The sequence below is a fragment of the Falco cherrug genome, chromosome 6 (genome assembly GCF_023634085.1).
Source record: "Falco cherrug isolate bFalChe1 chromosome 6, bFalChe1.pri, whole genome shotgun sequence".
In the NCBI taxonomy this organism is placed as follows: domain Eukaryota; kingdom Metazoa; phylum Chordata; class Aves; order Falconiformes; family Falconidae; genus Falco; species Falco cherrug.
This window is the reverse complement of record NC_073702.1, coordinates 10,365,035-10,391,330: the sequence shown is the minus strand read 5'-3', so window position 1 is coordinate 10,391,330 and position 26,296 is coordinate 10,365,035. Positions and strand designations below refer to the sequence as shown.

General features: G+C 35.3%; 1 protein-coding gene across 4 annotated transcripts in view; it reads left to right on the top strand.

Moving 5' to 3' along the window:
* The window catches only part of SENP6 (SUMO specific peptidase 6), a 90,713-nt gene that overhangs the window by 29,466 nt on the left and 34,951 nt on the right, over window positions 1–26,296 (top strand). For 3 of the 4 annotated variants that reach the window (XM_027817065.2, XM_055713452.1, XM_055713454.1), the window contains 6 exons: window positions 6,625–6,688; window positions 7,396–7,538; window positions 12,104–12,205; window positions 16,599–16,619; window positions 21,911–21,981; window positions 23,554–23,699. In XM_027817065.2, coding sequence (XP_027672866.1) covers window positions 6,625–6,688; window positions 7,396–7,538; window positions 12,104–12,205; window positions 16,599–16,619; window positions 21,911–21,981; window positions 23,554–23,699 — 547 coding nt within the window. The remainder of the gene's footprint in view (window positions 1–6,624; window positions 6,689–7,395; window positions 7,539–12,103; window positions 12,206–16,598; window positions 16,620–21,910; window positions 21,982–23,553; window positions 23,700–26,296) is intronic. The other variant, XM_055713453.1, reaches the window with a different exon arrangement.

Genomic DNA, 26,296 nt, shown 5'->3' with positions numbered 1-26,296 from the left:
GTAAGGATGCTTTCATCTAGGCTATTGAAAATATAAGTGTCTATTTATAAATAAATACTTTTTTGTAATTTATTAATAAGAAACTATATAATATCTTAAAAATTCCAGTGATTGAGAAAAATTATTTCAAAGAAGTTAATATTTTAAATAGTATTGCCGTATAAAAGTGTGTTATAATGTAAATTTAATTGTGAACATGGGGCTTAAGAGGGCACAATGCATTTCAAGTGTTGCAGTTGTCTTTGGAGCTATGGTGTAAGTCTGAGGGATACAGACAAGAAATATACCGACTGCAAAGTAAGGAAATGGTAAGGTACGGTATCCAAGCAGCTTCAGCTTCTCCTTTAGTGGCGATACTACCCAGTACTTCACAATTACGATTAAGGTACTTCGGTAGCTGTAGGCCTGCATCGAGTTAAACTGAGCTTAGTAGACTATAGGGTTTACTCCCTTGTGCTTATCTCACTGGCTAGAGTTAAGTCTGCTTTTGTTCCCTGATCATTTGTTTCTTTACTTAGTATGTTTTGGATTTTGACTAAAACTTAAACCCTGTATGTGTAGTTTGAATACTTAACTTTGTCCTTGTGACATTTTATTGTTACTAATAGTAACAATAGTTTTCTCAATGTTAATGTATTTATTTCCAAAAAGACTAATGAATTGTTGAAAAAAAAGCAAGTTTCATGCATGAGGAATGACTGTTAGGTTTATTCGTTGGTTTAAAATATTTGGAGAGTAGGACCTGCAAGTTTAAAAAGGATACTATGGGTCTTGTAAAGAGGAACCGAATCCTGTGGTGAAGTACAAAAATAGTTCTTATATGAATTTGTATCTTGTAATAGACAAATATTGTGCATTGGAGGGAGGTGGGAAGGTAGACACACAACCACTTATGCTGCAGCAACATGCTATGCTGTAATCTTAGAAAAACATTAAGAAATGTGATGTTCTAGTTGTTAAAAAATTAGTTCAGTTAAGTGTGAGGTAAGCATTAAGAGCTTTTGTCAGAACAGAACTGAATCAAGTTAAAACCACTTTTTAAGTGGTTGTCAAACTAAGGGCATTTTATTTTTATTGAGTTAACTTGGGGTTTTTTCTTAGCAATCTTACATCCATTTCTGGTGCGCAGTAATATATTTTAAGTGTAGTGGCAGTACATGCAGTACCGTTAGTATTTGCATTTTACTTGTCTTCAGAAATAAAAGTAACGCACATTTTTTAAGCAAAGCAGCTTTTCTTTTTTAGTAATTTACTGCTGTTTTCCATCTGTCTCCAGCTGATGTTGAATTAACACAGAATAAAATGTGTAGTGTAGTGATCCTAAAGAAAATTTGAAAAACTGATTGTGCAACATGTTTTGTGTAATTGTATCTGATTCTAAGATGGTATTTCAGAGTGATTTTTCATTCCGTTCAAATATTCTGTACAATAAACAGTTTCTCCCGTAGCCAGTATTGAGACTTTATTACCTGCTCACATCAGTAATTCATTTTTATACCTGTGAATTATGCAGAATCTTATCTGAAAGTATAGATAAAAGAGTAGTTGAAAATTGATTGAAACTGGAGATCCTGTGTTTTTTGCTTACCTATCATCTGATACCATTTAAGGCAACTTCTCACTCTGAACAGCTATACATTTTAAGCTGCCCACATACCTACTTCTGGTAACAGCTGGCATTTTGTCTTAATGGCATTGTAAGCTTTGAGCATTTTGAAGTAATCTGTGTATTTTGCTTTTCTGATAAGTTTTTACTTTGTATAACAAAATACTGACAGAAGGGAATTTTATAAAACAAATTATTTGACAGTAAATTGGCCTTTTCTTTCTAAATTTGCTTTATCCTTAACATTTCAAAGATCAGCAGCTTCAGTTCATAGAATTGTTCCAGCATAGATCTTTGTGTCCCCTCGATATTTTGATTATACTATGCAATAAATCTGTGTTATGGCAGTTTGTAAAAATTGTCATTCGCTATGGTATGCTGATACTTACTAACAATGCTTGTAATTTACTGCATTTCTGTGTGGAGAAAGCTGTAAATCTGAACTGAGCATCTGGATGCATCTCATGCTTGTTGGTGAGGTGCAAGCATTTTGCTGTCTGACCTTATCATAGCTTTTTGCCGCCTTAATGGCAGATACATAGTAAGTTTATTTTGAACTGGCCTAAGAATAACATTCCAGCACTTAAAGGTGTGGCTGTGTTCTTGTATTACCCCAGGAGACATGTGCTACTGTCATTGGTCAATACTGGATCTACTGGGATTATCTTTCCTCAGTGAGATGAACACAAAATACATGGCTAATGACCTCCTGCCAAAGCAATTTTTAGAATAAGTAGATTATGTAGATTATTTTAAAAGAAGTGTGTTGTTTAACTTATTTGGGGAATTAGATGGGCTGTGTGATAATGGTAAAGTGTCAAGGAATGAACACAAAAAGAGTAAAGAACTTTCATAAACCAAAGATTTGGAAAAATTAATGATCACCTAACACAATATTTACATTTTTGAACTCTGTTAGAGTTGATACTTAGCATGGAACTAGTTATGGAAATTCAAAATGGTAATTGACAAGTAGCTTATCCCAAAGTAAATGCCTACAGATATCTTACATCCACTTTAGAGAGTGAAAGTAACAATTCTGATGATTTGATCAAGATTTGATCTACTCAGGATCACAGTCAAGATGATACCAAGTGACTTGAAGCTCTTCTTGCTTTGCAGAACAATAAGGAAAAAAAGACCAGTTGGTCAGTTGAACACACTGAAACTCGTGTAGACCATGGTTGGTGATGGAATTTAGTTATGTAGCAGAAGACACGAAGGGATGGCAGACTTATGCAAATGTGGTCAAAGTAATAATTAAATTGATTTCTGGATTTGACATGTTATAAGAAGCTTTCTAGTTTTACAGATGATTTTGAAGTGTCTTGGATAATTTATGTTTTACTCTTTTCCAATATCTGCATAAATGTTTTTGAAATATGTCTTGATATGTCCCATAGTGGTTTTGTAAACTGATGGGCCTGGTTTTCTCTTGGCTGTCATACGGGTTAATAGTCCAGACTTGGGCCTTCCGCTGAGATTTGTTCAATAATAGCCTTATAAAAAAATTGTATACAAATAAATGGGTCTGTCTAATTTATTTGCACTGTGATATCCTTTCTTAACTAACATTTTATTTCATAAAGTTTGAATTTTTTTTCCTTTTATTTAGGGAGATAAAGTGCTTGTTTCTTTGTGTTCCTGACTGGAAAAGCAATGATACTTTTTTATTATTTTTGTTTAGCTTTTTTCTGATAATTTTTTCCTTTTTATTCCTTTCTCACCCCCCCCCCCCCCCCCCGATATTTATATAGGTGTTTTATACTTCTTTTAGACATTGGAATATTTGAATTATTTTTGAATTTTATTGGATTATTTGGATATTAGGAAAATTTCTTCTCTTCAAGTGTGGTCAAGCTTTGGAACAGGCTGCCCAGGGAAGTGGTAGAATTACCGTCACTGAAGGTGTTTAAAAAACCATGTAGATGCGCTGCTTTAGCAACATGGTTTAGTGATGGACTTGGCAGTCCTGAGTTAATGTTGGACTTGATGATCTCAAAGATCTTTTCCAACCTAAATATTAGATGATTTTATGATCCTGTGATTCTTTTGTGACCCTGTTAGTAGGGCACTATAGCCTTTAAATTAATAAACTTTTTGTTCAGAACCTCAGTTCTTATTTTTTAGCAGTTTCAGTTAAGGTTAGTTTTAATGGGATGGCATTGTGCATAAGTTGAATTATACCACTACTTCTCCTGTGCCTCTGATATGAGGACTTTGTTTAATGTAATTTAAAATAAAGAATGTACACAGTGTGCTGTGAGGGGAAAATATGTAAGAGTTTTCAGAAAGAAATTCCAGTTTGTATTTGAAATGTGACTGGATCAATTGGTAGTTCATAGAAATATTGCAGCTTATTGGAGTGTAACCTCAGTGATCAACAGAGGTTTAAAGTTTGGGTTGCTTGTAGATGGCAGTAAAACATTGTGTCTTAAACTGAGTTATCTAACCAGGTATTGCATAGTGCTTAATGTTTTAAAACATCAAACAGATGGTAAGTGATGAGAGATGGGTAAGTAGAATATTTTTTTTTTTCTTGTTCAATACTTAAATTTGGATGCGTAGTTGTGAACTCCCCTTTGGAAATAACTCTGTTTACCTAAAATACTTCTGTTCCCCCCCCCTAATTTTAGTAAAGGCTTAATTTTCTTTTGCTATTTTTAGGTTTTTGTTATTTATTGAATATTTAGTTATTAATTGAAAATTATTGAATTACTGAAAATACATGATTTTCAATATTTTTACTGAAAATTATTGAAAAGCTAGAAATTATTGTTCTAATGTGAAAATCTCTCTCAAAGTCTTTGGCTAAAAGCAACAAAGTGTGGAAGTGTAGCCTCCTCCCAGCAAGAGCACTGAGGTTTCATTCCAGTAGTCTTAAACCTGTTACTGTCTGATATGTGGGAGTGCTGTATAGTGTCAGGGGTTTTTTTCACTGTATAAATTGCATCTTTTAAGCAGGCAACTATAAGTATGTGGTACATGAGCAAATAGACATTACTCAGTTGCTATGTATTCTGCTCTCTGAAAAAACAGTCATTCTGATACTGATGCATATGCTTTGCATTCCTTAAAATCTAAAAATACTAATGTTTTTAAAACATCCAATTCCCACATATTTTTCTAGTCATGTCATCTTAGTTGCATCATAAAAATTGTTATAGTTCAGTTTGATTTGAGGATTTTTTCAGTGCTTTCTTCATTTTCAGTCTTTTACCTTCTCATCTCACCCATCGAAACAGCCTTTGTTAAAATCGTTGCAGTATTGTGGCATTTTGGAGCTCTAAAAATACAGGCAGTGTGCAAGAGCATTTTGAAAATGGTCATGATTTTTTATTCAAGCTGGAGCTGAAGAAGGAAAATGTATCTAGAGGTGAAATGATCTGGCTAGGTCAACACAGTAGGTGAATGCCAGAGCTACAGGTACTGTAGGTACTATTTGTGTCTGTGCTGCAGGGTTTTGTTTATTCTTTAGGTTCTGGAAAATTTATGAAATTGTTAAAATTATTGTCTTCTGATGAAGAGTTGAGAAAGCTCTGTAAGCCTTACTTGAAAAAAGAATCTGTTAAAGAGAGTTTAAAAAAAAGTTACAGTATTTTAAAATTTTAATATCCATGGATAGTCTGTATAGAAGTACAAGTACACTCTTGTCTTTGTTACACTTTATATTGCAAATTAGTGATGATCCACTGCGCTGTTCGTTTTACCATTACACACCTAGAATTGTTGTGGTCTGTAAAAGAAAGGAAAAAACAGCAGTGCCACTGGCTGTGTTGACATTTACATCATTCTTCCTGTATCAAAACCAACTGTATGCACCATCTTATATCCTGAAGTTTCAGGGACTGCAGTTCTCACCCTATGAGTCAAGAACTTTTTTCTCTTTTCTGTGATGTAGGGATATTGGTATTGAATAAGGTGGAGGAATAAATTGTAATGTGAAGGGAAATCTTGTGCATGGATGTTTTTAGGAAATTGGGGTGTGGGGTGGGTACTGAACTAAAATCACTATATTGCAGTCAACATGTCATACCTGCAGCTGAGAAATGTTTCCACCTTCATCTCCATCATTGTTTCTCTTGTGTAGCTGTTCCCTTGGAACTCCTGGCATAACTGCTTGAATGAAGTAATTTCTCCCTGAATTATATTAATTAAAAGCCAAAAAACCATGAAATTAAAAGTTGTCTAAAAGTTGCATTATTTTGTTGGGGCCAAGAGACGAGATCAGGATTGATGAGATGGGGTTATCTGCAGGTTGTTTCTCCTGGAAGCAGGAATGTGTTAGCCTAATCTATCTGCTATCAATATAAAATGTATGATTTGGGTTTTAATTTAAATACTTAAGATTATTTGAGGGTAATTGCCTTTTACTTAAAAAAGTATGTTTTCACAGTATCATGTGGTGGCTTTCTTTTTTTGTATCTTCTTCCACAAAGTTGAAGATTACAGACATAAAAGTAGTAAAACCCCATGTTTTAATGAGCAGTTGAGCCAATCTGAGTATGCTAGTTTTAGGAAGACGTATTTTGGCAGTAATTGCTATGGGATAAAATTTAGTTATATGTCAGTTCTCCTAAAGCATTGTGAAGTTTGCAGTTTTAAACCTCATACTTGAACATTGTTATGCATGAACAAACTAAGACTGTGCTTTATAGGTTGATGTAGTATTTGACTCAATTCGAATAGAATCTTGTATAGCCTTATTCACAATGCCAGTAATATTGCCATAACAATATTGAAGGTTCAGTAGTTTTCTCTATTTCTAATTAATAACATTGTGTTAATTTTGCATTTTGTGAAACAATTTGATGTACATTGTGAAGCTGAGGTTCACATAATACATCTGGATCACTACATTGTCCATTATTGTTCCTCTTGTTTTAGGCATATACATAAAATGTGTATGTGATACATCTAAATTTAAAGAGGAAAAAAAAGCCATTTGTGTTTTAAATGTTTTGCTAGTGCTCTGTGGCATTCCAATGTATCTGCTTTTCTCTCTCACACCTATCTAGCGAGGCAAATCTGCTCAGCATAGATGACAGTGATGGGCCTTTCAGTCCCAATGAAGAAAGAAAGGTAAGTAGACTGTTTATCTCATGGTGAAAATGTGTCTTTAAAGCTAGCTAGGTTCTTAAATAATGCTGCATAGTCATCTGTGCAGTATTACAAAATAAAAGTTTGTGTTGATTTAGCAACATATGCTCCAGCTGTGTATCTACCTATCCTTAATGTTTTTGTTCCTCTTATTTGTATAGATCTTGTTGGTTTGTATAGTATCCTGAAAATACAGACACGAATAACTAGTTTTAAGTTTAGACAGCTATCACTAATCATTATATCCCTTGATTGCTTACTGTTGTGGGGATTCATATTTTATTTGGCAAATATATATTACAAAAGTCTAAACCAACCAGTATAGATTATGCTGTAAGTGATTATCTTGATTTAAAAACTGCCAGATTTTGTATGCGCATATATGTATGTGTGTGTGTATAAAAGGAGAAGATAAGTAGGCAAACCCCATGCTTTTTGTATTTTTTCATGTATACTGAAATAGTTTACAACTGCAAGATGCTTCACAGTACTTGGAAAATACTGATTTTTTTGTTTGGTAAGGAATGTCAGTGAGTAAGGGTGTAGGTGGGATATATTTTACGTGAAATCTGGTACAAAAGCAGTCTGAAAATGAAGCTAAAGTAATATTTATGTAAATATTTTGTAATCACTTTTTCTTTATAACTTTTATACAGGTATTTTAATATATGTGAATTCTGTTGTTACAGTCACTTCGTTGTCGACCTGGAGCTGTCGGCACCAGTGGTGATTCCCTAAAAACATATGCAAGGCGAGGCAGAGCTGGAAGCTTGAGACTTTTTAAAGGGAACTCAATTGGCCTCAACATGATGGGAAATAGCAAGAAACTGAGGTACTACATTTAGTTTTATGTTTACTTACCTACTTGGTCATTGATATAGATCAATGTTATATGAACAGAACTTGTACGTTTACATTATCTGCTGTGCATTTTAAGAAGCTATGCTGTTCTGTGCTTCTGAGCAAAGACAGAAAACTAGATTGTTAAGGTCTTTCCTCTACCAAAATGTTAAATAGCACATTAGTAAAATAGCAGAAGATTATTAAAATAGAGCATTCACTGGCATACTTGTCGGTGCCTTACCAATGTTTGCACGTGCTGTTGTTTCCTCTGTATAGTGCTAGCAGGTAGAAGAGTATTTCTAACATCCCCATCAAGAATTTCTTCTTTCCTTGACTCTGAATTGCCAAGGTGAATTCAGGATGCATTTTCTGTTTTCCCTACTGCAAGATATCATTTGATTTAGGTGTCACAGACTATTCTCTTAAAGGATTCAGCAAATATCCGTACTTTTACATGATAGCTTGAGATCGTCACAAGTGTTTGTGTTAAACACAAGATTGAGTGTTTAAGCATTCAGTGCTGTACTTGCTTGTTAGTACCGTCCCTAGCTTGTAAACAGACTGATCTCTTTTATTGAGCATATAATAAAAAGTGGTACATTCATGAAACTTTCTCTGGGAGTGTTTCATATTGCTAAAGTGCACTTAATTTGATTACCTTTACAGGAAGGAAAAGTTCCTAAGATATCTGGCTATACTTGGGCCAGTCATCAAATACCTTACCCACACGTAGCTGTGTGAGGGATGTTCTTGTCTTAATTCCTGCATGCTGATATGATGTTCCTCTGTCTGGCTGTGGGATTTTTAGCGAAATCCAACCTTACTATGTAATTTTTCTCCCTTTTCTATTAAAACAGTCATATTTGACTGTGTATGTTGGGTTTTTTTCTTAAGTTCCAGAAAGGTATGTGAGTTTTATTTTGGTTTTAAAGTAATTGCTGAGGTGTTTTCAGATGGTCTAAGCATTTTGTTCAGACATTCTGTTACTTATATTGGGACTGCCTTCTGTTGACAAATACTACATTGTAAACCTAAGACTTGGGGTGATTTATAAAATTCAACTAAAAAAAGTAAAATCTGATACATGTATGTTAACTTACTTAAAGGTCACATATCTACTTTGAAAGCAGGTATCCACCTTCTGTCTAGTACTGAGCTGCATGCTAAATTTAACTGGAAAATATAAGTTTACACATTCTCCTTAATAAACTGTTATTAATGAAGGAATTTAGTTGGGAATAATGGATGTGTGTAGGCCACTGTGACAGCTGTAAACACTTGCTTGATTAAAACTCATACTACCAACATTATTTAACTCCTTTTCAGATTTTGGTCACTAAATCTGCTTGGAAATGTGATTATGCTATAAGTGATTATCTTGATTTAAAAACTTAACTGTGATACCATTATATCTTTCGTAACACATGTATCACAACAAAATCCCCAAGTCAATAAAGGTTTGTTAGCCGGTCACTGTCTATATGAAGATTGGTGGTGCGGGCACTTTTACCTGCAGCGTGGAAGGTGCTTAAGAGTTACACTTTCAATATTTGGACTCTTCAACTAGAGAAGATGGTGAAGCTTGATCATGCAGCTAACCTGCCAGATTAAGTACAACAAGATCAGATCAGGTAGATACTTGAGATTCTTGAGCTGTTCTTGGTAATTTTTGTCATGAAGTGGAGGTATCTTTTTGTCCACTTTGTCTGCAGAATAGGGATTAAAAACTCCTCGGATTGGTGGGGCTTGACTCAAATTAGTATTATAGTAATACAGTATTCTCTAAAATTCAGGGAATGAGTGATAGGAGTAAGGGATATGCCAGGACAGTGAGAAGAAATTTTCCTTGTATAATACCCACTTGCGTGTAAAAAAGTTTAAACCAACCTAAAAGTTATCATCTGTTACCTAGTTAAGGAAATCCAGTATCAAACTGTTAACTTAACCCTAGTAGTTTTGTTTTGTTTTGTTTTTTTAATCATAAAGTCCTAGTTTAAATTGCTTTTATCTTTGCTAGTTTTCAATAACTTGTATCAAAATTTCTCACATTATTAAGTCCCTTTTAGTTTGTTGGGTTTTTTTGTAGCATTTCATTAAAAAAAACAAACCCAAAAAAGTTATTTGATGAACAGCAATCAATGGAGTTGGAGTTGGTCATCTGTTCCTGAAACATCATCCTTCCGTTACTTCCAGATCCATCCCTTTGCCTAGTGCAAAATTCTTCTGTGCCTTCCCTTTTGAGTCTTTTGGTCTTAAGAAGTTCCTGGGATCAGCTGATACAGTGTCATAGTATAACTTTGTTTTTGTCAGTCTAGACTTCAAATTATTCTGTGGTTTCTGAGATCACGTCAAAGAGGCATAAATCGTTATTATATTGTAAGTTCTTTGAGACTTCTGGAATAGTTCTTTGAAGGAACTTTCTGACCGCTACATCACGCTGGTTTTAATATTGTATGTTAATTTTCCTGAAACTGTGCTGAAACTTGCAAACAGAGTTTTCAATTTGGATGTGCCCATTTAGCCACTTGCTTGGAGTTTATGATTAATTTTTCTGGTGATTGTCTGCTCTGGGTTTGTTCTGTTCAAAGAACAGGATCATTGAGCAGATTTATTTTTTTTACAGCTGTCCTGCTTGGAAGCATATCTGGTGCCATATGAGCATGCTGTCTAGAACAGTTGTCTTTGACTCAAATCTGATTGCCCAGCAGGATGCAATATTCAATTCCAGCACCTACTTGAGTGTGAGGCAGAAAGCAGTAGTACTGCTTAACGGTTTTTTTGTTCTGTGGGGGCACAAAACTTAAGTTTTCCAATCATGATAGTTTGGCAAAGCTCAGATTCAACAAATAAAATGCTAAAACATGAGATAGGTGTTTTTACAGACTTGCTTGCTTCTTTAAACTCCTTCAGTCTCAAGGATTTGAGAATCTATTCCTGCACTCTGCTTTTTCTTCTCTAGCGTCTCTTTCAAAGACATTAAAATGGAAGCCATAGAGGATTTGAGACACCCTAAAATGCTTAGGGCAAGTAGCAGTCAGCTTCTTATTTCTCAGGTGACAACATTAAGCAGAAGGTTCACTGTAAATTTGTCTGGATGATGACTGACCAGCTGGAGTTGTATAGTCCTGACGTGGAAACATGATGCGGTTACTTTCAAGAGATTGGTGTTTGAATGGGATACGGTTAGCTTAGTTTTGAGGAAGTTGAACTGTTAACTTAGAACATCGATGATGTTTCTGAACTTTGTATTCCAGAAAAGAGAGTTTTACCATTTGGTTGCTTTTAGTAAGTCTTGTTCTACTATATTTATGGTTATGATCAGCCAGATCATAATGGTCATCTTACGATCAGTCAGAAATGCTCTGAAAGCTTCTAATGCTGAGTTACGATACTTGATATAAGGCTCCCCAAAGGGTTTGTAATGCTAAGCTGAAAAGAAATGAAAAAGCAAGCTAGCAGTTTGCTCACTTTCATCTTTTGGGGGAATATAAAAGAAGGATTAGGAATGGGTCATCAGCTTTTTGAGGAATTTTGGTACTTCAGTTCTTTTCATTGTTCATAACAGGACAAATGGTAGGAGCAAAACTTTTGCTGAATAATACTCCTGAGAAATACTATTAATCAGTCAGAGTGCTCTTTCACATGATTTTATTTAGTGCAGTTGAAATTTCCAAGCAGTTTTGCAAGCAAAATTTGAGCCATGTATTTTAATATTTTGAAACAGTTTGCATTATCAACATGCTGTCTGTTAAAAGTTGCATGTTTTTTGAGCATTTCAAATACAGTATTATGTGTCGTGTCTTAGAAGTGTGCAGGGTAATTGTTAGGGTCTAATGATCTTCGAACGAGTACTGTATTATTGATCTACTTTGTATAAGCTTTTATTAGAGAGGATAATGGTGAGTAATCTCTCCAGAACTACATTATGTAGTAATGAGATTAAAGTGTCAAAAGGCAACAAATGAAAAAACCAAAGAAATTCTAAAAGACATTGGTGAATATACTCTGCGCAGAGTCCTGCTGAGATACTTGAGCACCTGAAAATCCTTTTTTTTTTGAGATGCATTGTGGTGTTTCAGTTATGAGCTGTTTTACATCTCTAAATTTCCTGCATTTATTTTCACTTACGATTAATAAGATGAGGGAAATTTCTGAATGTGTAATTAAATCTGTTCAAATGTTATGCCCTCTAAGTCATACTAAAGAAGTTTAGTATTATGCCTTAATGTAGGGATGGGAATAAAAAATTAATTATAAATGTTCATAATTGATTTAAAAAAGCAGTGTCCTTTTGTAGTGATGGGGTTGAGTAAAAGAGAGCTGGTTTGCACTGTTTTGGGTGGTGATAACATTTTAAAAAATCTTTACCTTTTTTGTCTGTTTTTATGCCTGTCAAAAGATCATAACAAGTTGTATTATTGATCCAGAAATACTTTGTTGATTTTTCATTTTGTATGGCTGTTATTGTAAAATCTGGACACCACAATTTTTAGTTAAGACAATGTACAAGTACACCAGAGTCTTTTCTTAAACCATTTCTCTGTATGTTTGCAGTGAAAATGCTCAGAATATGTCTTGTCCTGTAACTGTGGTACATGGTAGACGTTTTCACCATGCACATGCACAGACAGCAGTAGTAAAAACAGCAGCCCAAAGGTAAGACTAAGTGCAGTTGTTTTGCCAAATGTTCCCATTGTAAAAAGTCCTTTCTGGTTTTGTATGTTGTCGTGGTGCATTCTTGATCATGAGCTTTGATCTTAATTACGGAAGTTTCATAAAACTTAACATTTAGGAGTTACTGTTATATAATCTTAGAATTCGCTAGTTTTAAAGCATATTATGGCACGTATTCAGTAGGAGAGCACCTGCTAATGCAAATATGTTTAGAAAATACTTTGAAATGGACATAGTATGCGGTAGAAATTCACGTAACTGACAACAGGATTATCATATACTAATTCACACCAACCTCAGCTTGTGTAAGATCCATCTAAAGGTTAATGATCATATGTAAATACAGCATAAAACATACAAACTGGAACATCAAACAGAAGCAAGGTTTTGCATTTATGTAAGTAGTTGTTAGAAGAAACGACTGGAAACTTGCTGAATTAAATGTACTGTTTTGAAAACTTATTAAATTGCAGGGTTTTTAAATTTTTGTTACAGGCTTTTCACACCTGACGTGTGTCACAAACATGTGAGCTAACCATTGCTTTAAAGATTTTTCTTTCAGAGTTCGTCTGTTCAGAGCTGGTTTTTTACCTATGAATTTCATGGATTTCCACTAGCCCACATGAATGCTTCATCCTGTCAGCATTTTGTAGCCGCTTTCTTCTGCCCCCTTTTTTCTTCTGTTTTTCAGAGTAGATTTTTTGGGATGATGGGATCATACGCTGACATCATCCGCTTTTTCATTCCACTTCCCTCACTTCGATTTGCTATCTTCAGAAAAACAAAGCACATATACTAATGTGAACCAGCTGTGTTCTTTTCTTCTTACATGCAGTCCTTTTAAAAATATCAGTGTTCTGTCGAGGAAAGCATGGGGCATCTCTAAGCATTATGCCCTTACCTTTCACTTTTTGTGGTTTTTTTGGGGGAGGGTTGTTTGGTTTTTTTGGTAATTCTAAGGGATAAAATCTTGGTCGGCAGTGCTAATTAAAGTGATCTGAAGTAAGCAGAATTCTTCATGCGAGATGGCTCTTTCATGGATCTCTGAATGTTGACCTTAACAATATTAGTGTACTTAATTAAGCTTTGTTGTGAGATGGTTCTTTGAAACAGCCAGTTCATCTTACCTACTTAAATGTCACAGGCTGCTTCAGCACACAAGAGAGTCCGTGCTGGAGACTCGTACTCTTGAGGAGTTAGACTTGCCTGCTTGCCTTTCTCATCTGTGGGACTTGCTTCTTTTCTAAGGCTTCAGTGTAATGTGGGGGAGAAAAAAGCAACTTTGTATGTGTGACATGAAGAAAGAAAACTAATGCATAATACAGGGAAGCTGAATATTGCATGAAGTAATTGGATAGTAGTCATCTTGAATGTTTCTTTTAGGATTGTTATTGTAGTTAATTTACGTCAACAACAGACAGTTAACTCCTAAGCTAAAAATATTTTTGAAGTTTCAAAGGCAGGAAATAGTCATAACAGTTCCAAGCAATGCTTTGCTACTGGAGGGTGTCAGAACCAGCGTGATCTAATTGACTTGAGGGTGAGCTTTACAGAGGAACTGTGCAAAGGGTATTTAATTCCAGTGTCTTTTGCCAGTTGACTTGATTGGCTACTTTTAAAAAGCTTCTAAACCTTTTTTCTGAGTTAGGGGACTGAAAATTGATAGGACATGGCCTCCTATCATACTTCTTTTAAAAAAAAAAAATAAAAAGGAGGATCTTAAGGCTACTTGATATGGAAAACATAGGTTTATGAATGAGAAGACAATGGTGGTTAGAATAAATAACTAAAATAGGACTATTTTAAACTGTTCCTAATACAAAATACCATTGCATAGAATGTGGGTATTTTTTTTGGCCATGTATTTTCAGTTGTGTGATATTTTTTTAACATTCTTTGCTGGTTTTTACTGACTTTAGATGATAGTTAAGTTTAAAAGTAAATTCTGGTGGTTTCTTCTGAGAGATGAGTATACGCAGAAAATGTGAGTGGCAAACCAAGAATAAAATTCTAGGTGTATATCGACACAAAGCAAAGCTGGTACCATGGAAATTGAGTCCTAAGGTGTTCGTTTTTTTTTCCTACGCCAATTTACAGGCAACACAAAGTTGTCATCTTTTATATTGTATGCATTCGTAGAGTTGTTTTATGGTATGGTGATCAGTAATAACATGGGGAAAATAGTTTTAAATGACCTAATATATTGTTCTTAAATCTGCAGTGGATTATTAAAAGGATAACAAAAAATAAAAGCATTATTAAGTTAGTTTTGAGCAGATTGAGTCTCCGACACTGACATTACTGGGTTCTTTGGGTGGGGATGGTGTCACATGGGGCAAGCTAATTATAAAACTCAGTTGTGATCTCTTTATCAGGTTGAATTTGGAGCTTGTGATGTGTACTCGATCTCCAACTTTTTTGCACATGCATGTTAATTTCAATTTTGACTGTTGCATTCATATTTAAAATATAGGTCTCCAGTACAACAAAATTGGGCATTGAAAAATAATATTTTGATAAAATTTATTCATGTTTTTTCTAGTGGAGTCTGGGGTTGAAATTAAAATTTGCTAATTTGTGATACAACAGATTTTGCAGAGATAGCTTAGCCTAGTATTGAAGATGGTTCAAACTATTTTGCTTCATTCAATGGATATATAGTTCTGTCTTATGCTACTGACTGGCTGTTCTCTAAGACTTGGCATTGGAATGGCATGTATGTACAGCATGTCTAACAAATCTTATGCATGAGCTGCATGAAGCAATTTGTAGAGACACTGCCTGCTCATTATAATTCCTGGATCTGTCCAGATTCTCGTTTTTTAATCTTTTTGAGATGTAAAAGTGAGAATTGTTTTAAATGCATTATATTAATATGGGATTTTAAAACAAGCAAGTGAAGCATCTGATGTAATAATGACAGCGTACAGTATCAGGCATTCTGGAAATTTTTTTCCTGCCTTTAAGTTTCCTTAGCATTAGAATTTACAATTATTGACAGTTGTGATTCTTTACAGCACCTGTAAACAGTTAATTGAAGTTATGTATTAACTGTGCGAAGGATGCAAAGATACTGGGCGTGGTTCCATATGGACATGGTTTGGATCTGACTGAATTTACAAACTCAAATGTGATGCACACAAAACCAATGTTTATTGTTTGTAAAGGCTAGCTCCAGTTCGAAGCAATTTTTCCCCACTTCCATGCAGCGTTGGCTGATCAGCCCCACCCTAGTCTAAGTTGCAGGGGTCACACTGAGTTTTTAATTCCTTTTACTCTCTTCCCAGAGCACTGTGGAGACTGAATGTGTTTTCATACTGAACTCTGTAGGATTATCACAGTTACCTTCTTACCTGGTTTACTCTCAGTCCTGCCATTCCTCAGGGTAACAGAGGGAGAGTTTGCTCTATTCTTGTGAGTGTTCTGTTCGTGAAAAGGAAAGGAGAATTGAGTTTATATTACTCTGTAATATTATCACTCTGTTTAATTTGGCTAAAGTAAAACAGGAAACAGTTTGTTTTGTTTTAGAATACTGTTGGTGTAATGCATATATGACATAAGTTTGTTAGGCTTTTGATGTTTGGTAGGAAAAGGCACATAGATTAAAAGCTTGCAGCATTCCCTATTGCAAGTTTTGAAAAGGCAGGAGAGAGAAAGATACTGTTTTCAAGTTGTCTTCCTGCTGTGCTTACTTAGATCTGTTTTTGTATCAGTCTTTGTATACGAAGGACCTGAGTTGTGAGCATCAGCTACATTCACTGATGTTAAAGGAGACACTTCTGGAACTAGTGGCCCTAATCTTTAAATATTTTTGGAGATTCTTTTTAGCCAAAACCTCAGGAGGAGGCCAGTTGCTTCTGTTTATCCTTTTCTATCCAGTAGCTGATTGCATGTGGCCTCCTAAATATTTTAAGTAATGCTTTCTGAATATTTTTTCTTAATTTAGACACTGAAATATTTTTTGAATAGTTGGAAGCAATGTGTTACGTAAATTTGTTTTATCTTTTGCATGGCAATCAGGGATTGGAAATGAGGCTTCGTCTTAATTCATGTATTGGGATTCTGTCGTGTCAGGTTCTACATTGCAGTGAATTAAGCAAGATGTCCAGGATGAGATCAGAATTAATGAAATTTTACACATTGAAAAAGAGGCAAGACAATGTAGTATTTAAACCACTGTCTGTGAAGTAACATTTGTTTGTGTGTTTATAATTACTGTTACAAAAATGCTGTGAAAAATAATAATGCTTATTTGAAAACTAGTCTAGTGAGCGCAAGAGACCATGAAACAGTTGAATAACTTTTGAATTTAGTGATGTGCAGCACATGTGGGGCTTTGCATCTTACGGTTTTTTTTCTTTTTTCATATTTTAAGCAATCTGGACCAAAAGGAAAGGTAAGCTTACTGTTTGAGCATGGCAATGAGCATTAAGAAAATTAACTGAGTGCTTTATCAATGCTAGTTAAAGAATATTAAATCCAGTCAATCATATCTGCTCATGTGTGAGGAGGGGGGCTAGTTGTTTTTGTTTTGGTTTTGTGGTCCATTTGTTCCCTTTTACTAAAAAAGGACCTTTACATCCATCTCTAAATAATGACATGTTAATGTGAACTTTGGCTACATTTCCGCTGGAAATTTATCCATCTATTTATATATCCAATGTGAAAATAGAGAATTTTGAACTTTCTCTGGAATTTAAGAAATCACTGCTAATTCTTTTCATAGAGCAGCATATTTTGTGTAATAGAATGGATCTGAAGTATATCTTAGTAGGGTGTCTAAGAGCTTTCATTCTTGTCATCTCAGCTTGGTTTGAATAACATGAAAGGTTTTTATTGCATTGCTGTGTACATTCTGTTCATGAAGTGTGTACGTTGAAGCAATTAACAGAAAATTTATAACAAAGCCAGGTACACTGGTTTTTCATTGCTCATTTCTTACTCATTTTGCATCTGTTTTACTGCCTTTAATATTTTGTTAGCAATGTGAAATACCATACATTTGTTTTTCTTCCTGTATAGCTCAAATTCATGTTAGTAGAAATGTTTTGTTGATGGTAACTAATTCTTTGAGTTTTTGCAAATACCTTGTCTATGTAGTTGTTTTTGGCGGTATATGCTTGATATCAGGTTGAATTGTTTAAACAGTGTATGTAATGTTTAACCAATCATGATATAAATAACACAGAAATCTAGTGTAGAACTGTTCTTTGTGAATTCAGGATTTTCTAGATTTATTTCAAATTCAGTAGTAAAATCAAGCCTTTCTGGTTTACTGCCTTTTGTTATTTATTAAAAGAAATACCAAAAGAGATACTCACCCGTTAGTTTTGACCCCTTAGAAGTGATTTGATCATCCTCTTGCTGCCCGTGCTTTGAGTTAATGTACTTTTCCCTGTTTTTCTTTGTGCTGCGTGTATGTTATTAGTTAACCATTCAGCTATTAATGTTTTTAATTTGGTATTCTATGTCATGGAAGACTAGGGTAGAGTTCCATGCTGGTGATCTTAATGATCCCTTGGTGACACCTGCTGCTTCTTTGTTCAGTGCTACTGGATATGTTCTTTTTTTCCTTCCCTGCTTTTTTGTTGCCGTCCTAGCAGGGGAAGCTGATTTAAGCAAGAGCTGCTAAATTTAGTTTTAATCATTACCATCCTAAGTGTGGCTGCAACTCCTGACTTTCTGGGCCAAATGGGGCTACTAACCTGCATACTAAAAATCCAACTCCCTGTGCTGCTGCTTCTCTCTTTCAGCCTTTGCCTTTTATACTCTGCTTTTCCTGTAAGACACATGGAAGCTAAATCGCACCTCAGCAGCTTGGTGCTTCCTGTCAGCATGCTTTTATACTGTTTTTGCGTAGTGACGTAGAAACCAACAGCCTACCTGCGCTGGTCTACCTCTGAATAGTAGTATACAGAGGCAGAGTGAGGAAGGGCTGAATAAGGCAGCCTCTCAAAGAGCCAGGATACACATTAAACACAGCTCGTGTGAGCCTGTGCACCTCGACAAAGTTAGGAGCTGGAGCAGCCTTGTGGATACATGACATGGTATTTTTGATGTGGCTCATACTGGACTGTGGGTAGTTTTCAAAGTTCTGATCTCAGACGGCACTGTACCCTAAATTCCAAGATCCAGATGTTTCTTCAGGTTTATTCCTTTCTGGCATAGACAGAAATTATTGTCCCTGTCCTCCCTGCTCCCCTTCCCCTTTTTCTTTTCTAGAGAAGAAATTTTGTTAGGAAAATTTCACTTTGGCTGGAGGGTGTCACAGAAGTCTGTCTACCAACCCAAGGTGAAGATATTAAGGTCTAATTTCATCAGCAAAGGAATATGGCAGTAATCCATATTCCTGAATACAGTTAATCCTGAATGTGTACTGAAAATACTAAATCAGTGACAACATTCTGTCTGGGCAAAACATGTTTAGTCAAGAATGCTATACCATTTAGCTGTTAAGATGCATCAAAAGTTGAGGACTCTCCACAGTCCAGGCTATGCTAGTATTTTTATGTCTGTTGCAGTAAGAGCTTAATCTCTCTTGGTATTGTAATTAATGTTTTGCTGTTTGATGCTTCACTACTTCTTGAGGTTGCTTTTACCCGATACAGTCTACCTCCCTTGTACTTCAAGGTATTAAAATCAAAGCTGCTTATAATGGATGAAATAAATTAGATGCTTAAAATGATTTAATCTGTGAGTGTGGAGCCTTGTTCTTCAAGAAAAATCCTAAATTTCATAAATATTTTTAGGAGATCTAACAGACAAAAAAACATTGTATATTTGTAATATTTGCTAGGATGGTGGGACAGCAGTCAATATTGTATTTCTTGTTTTTTGTGTTAGACACAGTATGGGGATAGTCTTGCATCTTGGATCTGTTTAGCTGTTAGATCCCTCATTTATTCCTTTTGCACCAGGAGGCTATTAGTTTAAGTTAGGATTTAACAGCAGGAAAGCATTTGGTTTGAAGTGCTGTATGTTTTTTAATCTCCTAAAAGAATTTTTTTGTTTTCCAAATAGCCCTTTTATAGATAGGTGTCATGTTTGATTTAAAAAAAACCCTATAATTTCCATTCTGTTCCTGCACTCACACACAATTAATCTGCTTAGTGTACTAAGTACTTCATTGGAGAAGTTGTCAGTGCATCTGCAGCTGTTCAGATGGCAAGAGACATTGTGCTGAGAGGGGAACCTTCCTTTTGTCACCTGTAAAACCTTTGTGGTGGTGGTCTCTGCCTTTTTGTTTGTGTGGGTTTTTTTCAGGAAAGGACACTAGTAGGAGGTGCTTCAAGTTGCTGCCCTCTTGTGGGAATGCTGTTAGTGTCTCCAAGAAAGGATTCCCACCCCCCCACCCCCCTGATGAAATCTACAAGTACTATTTAAAATTGTCTTTGCCTTCGTTTCTAATCTGACCTTGCATTGGTAACCAGGTTAAACTGTGTCGGGAAGCCTCAGTTGACTTGGAGCTGTTTTTCCTAGCTTAGATTTGAGTGTTATCGGTTGATGGTAAGCATATGAGTAGAAATCTTACGGGAGATCATCGATGCTCATTTTATGCCAGCCCTTGTGTATTCTTGCAAGTGTTTGCCTATTTAATAAGTATCAATGTGGGTCTATGCTGATAACACAAAATTCAGACAAGGGTAGATAATGCTACTGTATTACAATTTATTGTCAATTATTTAGCAATATATGGTGAAGAATTTATCATAATAAAAACCATAAATATATGTTGTGTGTTAAAAATGTAATACAAACCTGTACAATTTTTAGAAGAAAAATAACTTACAAACGTCCAGAGACTTCAAATTGTCAAACTAAATTTTAAAAGAAATTTTACTATTTTAAATTTACTATATCGTTTTCATTGCTTTTGATTAAATGCCAAATAGTTTGAATATTGCTTGTCTTAAATATCAATTAAATGTTTTATGTTTAAAACATTTTACACAAAATAATTTTTCTAACAGTGGTTATATTCAAAACAAGACTTATTGTTATTAAACACTACTGGAAGATAAATATAACATGTCAGACAACAGCTCGTGCATCCTCACTTTAAAGTTTAGATTTTTGAGATCTCCTTTAAAGAAGTTACAGGGATATTTCTACCCTTTAGAATGTCAATAGCATTGGTTTTAATAGCAGCAGCTTCTCATTATGCAGTGATTAGTTTGAGCTCTGCCATTATATTTCCAGCAATTCTGTCTTCAAAGTAATCCCTTGTGATTTGAATTTTTAAAGAAAACGTTCAAAAAAATCATATGTGTAACTTACTAACAAATATTCATGTTGACTTTCTGATACTGGGTCAGTTTGTGTCTGTGCAGACATTAAAAAAAAAATTGGGGAGCAGGATTGTTTCAGAAACATCTTTGACACAATCACTAACAAACTACTTAATCTGTGATCTGTGATAAGTTGGTGGGCACTCACGGTGTTGTGCCATCTGTACATTCTGTGTTGCAATCCAGCCATGCTTGTTTTTCAGTCCTCTCTGCCGTAGATTGTTCTTGTTCAAAGGTGTTAATTAATAGTAAAATGTAGGGAAACCCTGAAAAATATCTAGAAATGCAGAAAATGAAAAGGTTTTATTAGGAAATGCTATGCTGAAAGAAAGAAAACCTGAAGCCTGATGCTGAAGTCCTCTTCAGCCGTAGCCAAATTTTTTGTCAGATGGGTCCTCAAAATTTAGCTGGTAGTTTGAGATGTTACTCTCTACATCTGTTTTCTTTGCCCCCTTTCTGTTGATTAATGCTCTTGTAATCAGAGGCAGCAGTATGGGATGTGTGTGACCCATTTACAGCCCAGTGCACTGGCTTAACTTGCCAATAAAAACATTCTCCACTGAAGTTGTTGGCAAGGTTTCCTGTGTTTCAGGTGCATGCCATCTTCTGTTCCAAGAGGAGTGGTACTCTACAGCTGTAGAGCATGGTAAGGCAGCTGAGAGAGAGAACTGCCACAAACAGTAACTGAGATGCCGTGAGCTTCAGAAATCTTAATTTGGTAGTAGCAGGATTTGACACACTAGTGTATAAACTAAAAATGTCTTTTGGGGGACTGAAAAAATCACCATACTATAATGCTTTATGTTCCATTATTTGCACAGCAATTGTGTGTCATGTGTATTATGCAAATTATTTATTAAAAAAGCTTTATTATCCACTAATTTGTCTATATTATTATATTTTAAAAACAAACATATGGGAACTATGTCTTCTTCTGCGTTGCTCTTTTTATTTTTTGGCCACAACAATTTTTGACGTCAGATCTCCTTCCTCTGTTTTGCATCTTCTCTTCCTGTTTTTAGGTTGTGGAACTTATGGAATCTACTTTAATATTAAAATAACAGTTGTTTGTATTTTTGGACTTTAAAAGTATCTGTCTTCATGAATGAGGAGGAAGAAATGCAGGCTTCAGTCTTTGAAGACTTGGGTCTGAAAGTGAGAGACTCCTGAACTCTTGATTACTGTCAAAGGGGATTTAGATCAGAAACACTTCTGAGACCTTTACTGTAGCTGTTCCTAGTGTTCTGGTACTATTTTTAAAAGGGCAGATAGCATGTAATAGAAGTTATTTATTCATAGCTTTCAGATACATTCCAGGTTTATTTGCTCATGTATAATTGTGACTAAATTATAATGGTGTCTGTCAAAATAACAACTGTACATGTAATTCATTTTGCAGAAAAGAATACCCTCCTCAGCTTCAGAAAGTAGAAGCAGACCACATTAGGTTGCCACGGTCTCAAGGAGTGGGTAAGTTACGTTTAGAGTTTTCATTTCTTTTAAGCAGAATAATTTTTTGAATACCTGCTTTGGGTGGGTGTGTTGTCAAACTTTGTGTAACCTTTAGCATATCTGTTTATATCCTTGTATCATGTTATTCTAGATTATAGAAGTTTGTGCATGAAGGGAGGATTTTTTCCCTTTTCGACAGATTTCTGCAACCTGATCAGTCACATTATAATTAAATTGAAATTAGGCTTCAGTTATGTTAAAAACAACTGAAATTGGAAAAATTTCAAGTCATAGAATTGAGATAGAACAGTTCTCTCGAGATCTTCCTGTCTGAGCCCAGGCCCTCAGCTTCTCTTCAATTATTGACAAGGAACTTCTGTAGCACTGTTAGTATGTGCAAAATGGTAAATAACACTGGGTACAAAGTATATTCATGCTCTGAGGTAGCGAGTAGAAGAGCCAGCATTAGCACTGCTCTGTACCTCAACTGAAATATGCACTTACATAATTGGTTAGGGGCCATTGATGGAGGTGCAAAAGAGAAAATAAAGTTTGCTTTGAGGTGTGGAAATTGTGAAATTGGAAAAGAAAAATCACTCTGTGTGTTTGAGCTTTGTCAGTACAGGTAACAGTCTGTAAACTTGCTATTCAGCTGCTTACCCATCTATGCTAACCAGTTACTCTGCTGTGTGTTTTTAGGTTAATGTTAAGTAGAACTTCACCAGTTCACACAAGTAGTTACTTACACAAGAGTAAATTAACATAGAAAAACCTCACTTATTATTATTTCTTTGTGTTGAAAATTACTCATTCTTTAGTTTTGAGATGTCTTCTAATAGTAGGAAGTTGGTGAGACTATCAGTGTGTATATTGAAAAAGTGTTCATATCTATTTAAGAAAATACAGACTTAAAAAAAGTTCCAGTATGGAGACCGCAATTAAACTAGGGAGTATAAATAGCACTTTTACATTAAACCGAATTAAGGCACTGTTGTACAACATACTGTACTACTTAAGAAGATCTCACTCTGTACATTGTTAATTTATTGGTTTCTTTGTTCCAGTGTTCTTGCAGTATTTCAGTGAATGCCCCAATAAAAAACAAGATACAGCAGTGTAGTTCACTGTACTGCTGAGTCTTGTGTTGAAGGAATAAATTCTAATGACACAGAACATTTCCAGTTATTCTGAATGCACTTACCAGCAGTCTGTTAGTGAAAATTACCATGAGCATAATGTAGCAGATCTCCTATTTTCAGTAGCGGACAGTCCATTGTAGTTGTAGTGAAGTTAGTATAGACTTTTTAAGTCCAAAGCCTCCTCCAAATAGGAGGAGGCTTTGGACTTAAAATTGTCACCGAAAGACACTGAAATAGTATTAGTAAAACAAGATTTTTGAAGTTACTTTGGGGATTTTTTCTTATTCATACAACAAATCATGAGAACTTGAAGCAGTGTAGTTTGTTGGATGTTTAAAAAGGTGTTTATGTTTAGTTCACATTAGTGTAAAATGTGAAAAATAAGGCGATACTTATTTTTAAAGCATATGAATAGACGTTTTTTGTAACATTTTTGCGTTTTCCCTCCTAGACAGTATAATGGAAAACACAGAAGAGTCAGAATCAGAATCGGAATATGAAATTAAGAGAAAGGTGCAACAGAAACGTCACTGCAATTCATATCAATCTGACTTGACTCTGTCTTCTGCTACAAAAAAATGCTTAACTCCGTTAAAGGTGGGTTACATTTTAAAATCATTTAAACTTCTGTTTATCTTTAAAAGTTGTTGCATATTTTAAAAACAGGTATACAGCTGTAGAACAAGTTAATGTTCTAAAAATCCTTAGTTGGGAGAAAGCGTTACATAATTTTTTTAAAAAGTGTTACAAAAGTAGAGCTATTTAAGTGTTAATATTGATACTAGCTATGAAATACTTTCTGATTTGAACAAACAGATGCTGCACTGGAAAGCAGAAGAACCTGTAGTTAATTTGATTGGATGATCAATAAACCAGAAACTGATAATTTTGGTTTGCTGTCTATGAAGTAGAGGAACACTGTTTTACTGTCTGGCAGTTTTGTTTTTGTTTTGTTTATTTTTTTTAGTGTCCTGATTTTCTGTACTCATAACAATAAAGATAGAGGTACTGCACAAATGCAAGTACTTCTTACTAAGTTGCTCTCTTTCTCAGTGAAACTAGCACAGGTATCCAAATGGCATTCTGTGGTCTAGGTGCAGCCAACCAGGTTATTTTGCCTGGAACTTTGCTGAGTATCAGATGCAAGCTATTTTTGAAATTCCCGTAAGGTGCTCTATATTTCTTGTCATCTTCCCAAGTTACTATGGAAGATTCATAATGCACGCATACAGGTCACGCTGTATGACTGTCAAAGCAAAATTTCTTGTAAGGAGATCTTGGTGTAAAAATAAACAAATACATCTATTACACTTGGTACTACTCTTGTGCATTACCATTACTATTTAGTTAATTAATATGATGTTATTTGAAAATCTTAATACCTGAGGTTTTGATCTGTGTATGATATCTATATAGCTATGATCTATACAAGCAAAGTAATGAAGTAACAAAGCAGTTAAAAACGAAAAAAAGACATTACTGTTCTGTGGTTTTTGTTTAATCATTATATTGATAAACATGGTTTATGTTTGTTTAAAGAAATAAAATACTCATTGCAGCTTACCTTATGTCCTGTCAAGTAAGGGACAAAAGCAGAAAACCGTTTTCTAGATGGAAATGGTCATTGAAAACAATTTAAAAATAAATGGAATCTTGTCATTTCCTTGATAAAAGTCTGAAGATCTAACAAATGTCATCTTTTTAATACATAAATTGTTTTCCCTACAAATTATCTGAGTTAGCATGAGAGGAAAGAAAGCAGCCTCATGATTTGTGGCTGCATTGTGAACTGTTAGGCCGTTTGCAGTAACTCCTAGCTCTCACTAGAAGACTCTGTACATGAAGAAGCAACGTGTGCTTTCAGCATATTCCTCCCTGTTGCAAACCCGTGGTACTGAAACCCAGAACTACTTCCCGCATTGTATACATGGGGAAAGCGGAGGTTGGAGCTGTATGTGGAAGCATCAGCAGCTTGGTATCCTTGAGCTAGATTGCGTATGGCTGACCATGTTGCTAAAATAAGCTGTTTTCTGTCTCCCCGATTAAAAAAGCAGCAGACTCGATTATAGGTCAGGGGCATGATTTCATTTCGAAAGCCACCAGGCAGGTTGCACTTGTAAACAGTATTTAATAATTGCCTGGTACTTTTTCCCGTGCATATCTTAGAAATCTGTAAAGTTGAGAACACCAGCAGTCATGAATGAAAACCAATTACCTTTTCTCAGACAAAAGAGCTGAGTACCTGTGGTAAAACTCTCAAGCAGTAAGCCTAAAAAAGGCAACCCCCCCCATACTGTTCTCATGATATATTACAAGAATTCAGAGATTTTATTAATCAGTTGTTGTGAGGCTACATAATCATTGAACAATTTGATTGAAATTCAGCCACTGATTCAGGAAATGTCTAAATTGGTGATTACATCAAGTAAGGAGGGTATGTCCTTACTCTGTTCCCTGTTCTACCATCTACCGCTGGCCACTGCTGAACGGTAAGCACAGGGCTAGATGAACCTTTACTCCAATCCCATAGGGTAGTTAGGATCCTTATAAGACTGTCTAGTTTGTGGATATGCTTTTTGGATATAGAACAGATCTCGCTGCAACTGAATTCACTAGCACAACTCACAGTTTTATTTTCTTTTTTAAATGGGTTAAGAGTTTTATAATTTATTACAGTAAAGGGATTTTTATGCATTTGTCATGAACTATACGCGTTTACACGAGCTATGAGTTGCCAGAGTGTGCAGATGATGGATTGGAGGTTGTCATGGTTTAACCCCAGCCAGCAATTAAACCCAGCCAGCAAGCCAGCTCCTTGCTCACTCCCCCTGTCCCACCCTGCCTGCCCCCAAACCCCTAGGGGTGAGGAGAACAATCAGGAAAAAGGTAAAACTTGAAGCTTTACCTCAAAAAGGTTGAAGTAAGAACAGTTTAATAGTTGTAATAAAATAAAACCCAATAATAAAAACAACAGTAATTGTAATGAAAAGGAGGGAGAAGGGGAGAGGAATAAAATCCAGAGGGAAGGAGAGGAAAAAACCCAAGTGATGCGCAATACAGTTCCTCACCACCCGCTGAGCAGTGCCCAGCCAGTCCCTGAGCGGTGATCAGCCAGCCCTGGCCAACTCCCCCCGTTTATATACCCAGCGCGACATTTTATGGTATGGAATATCCCTTTGAAGTAGGTTGGCTGT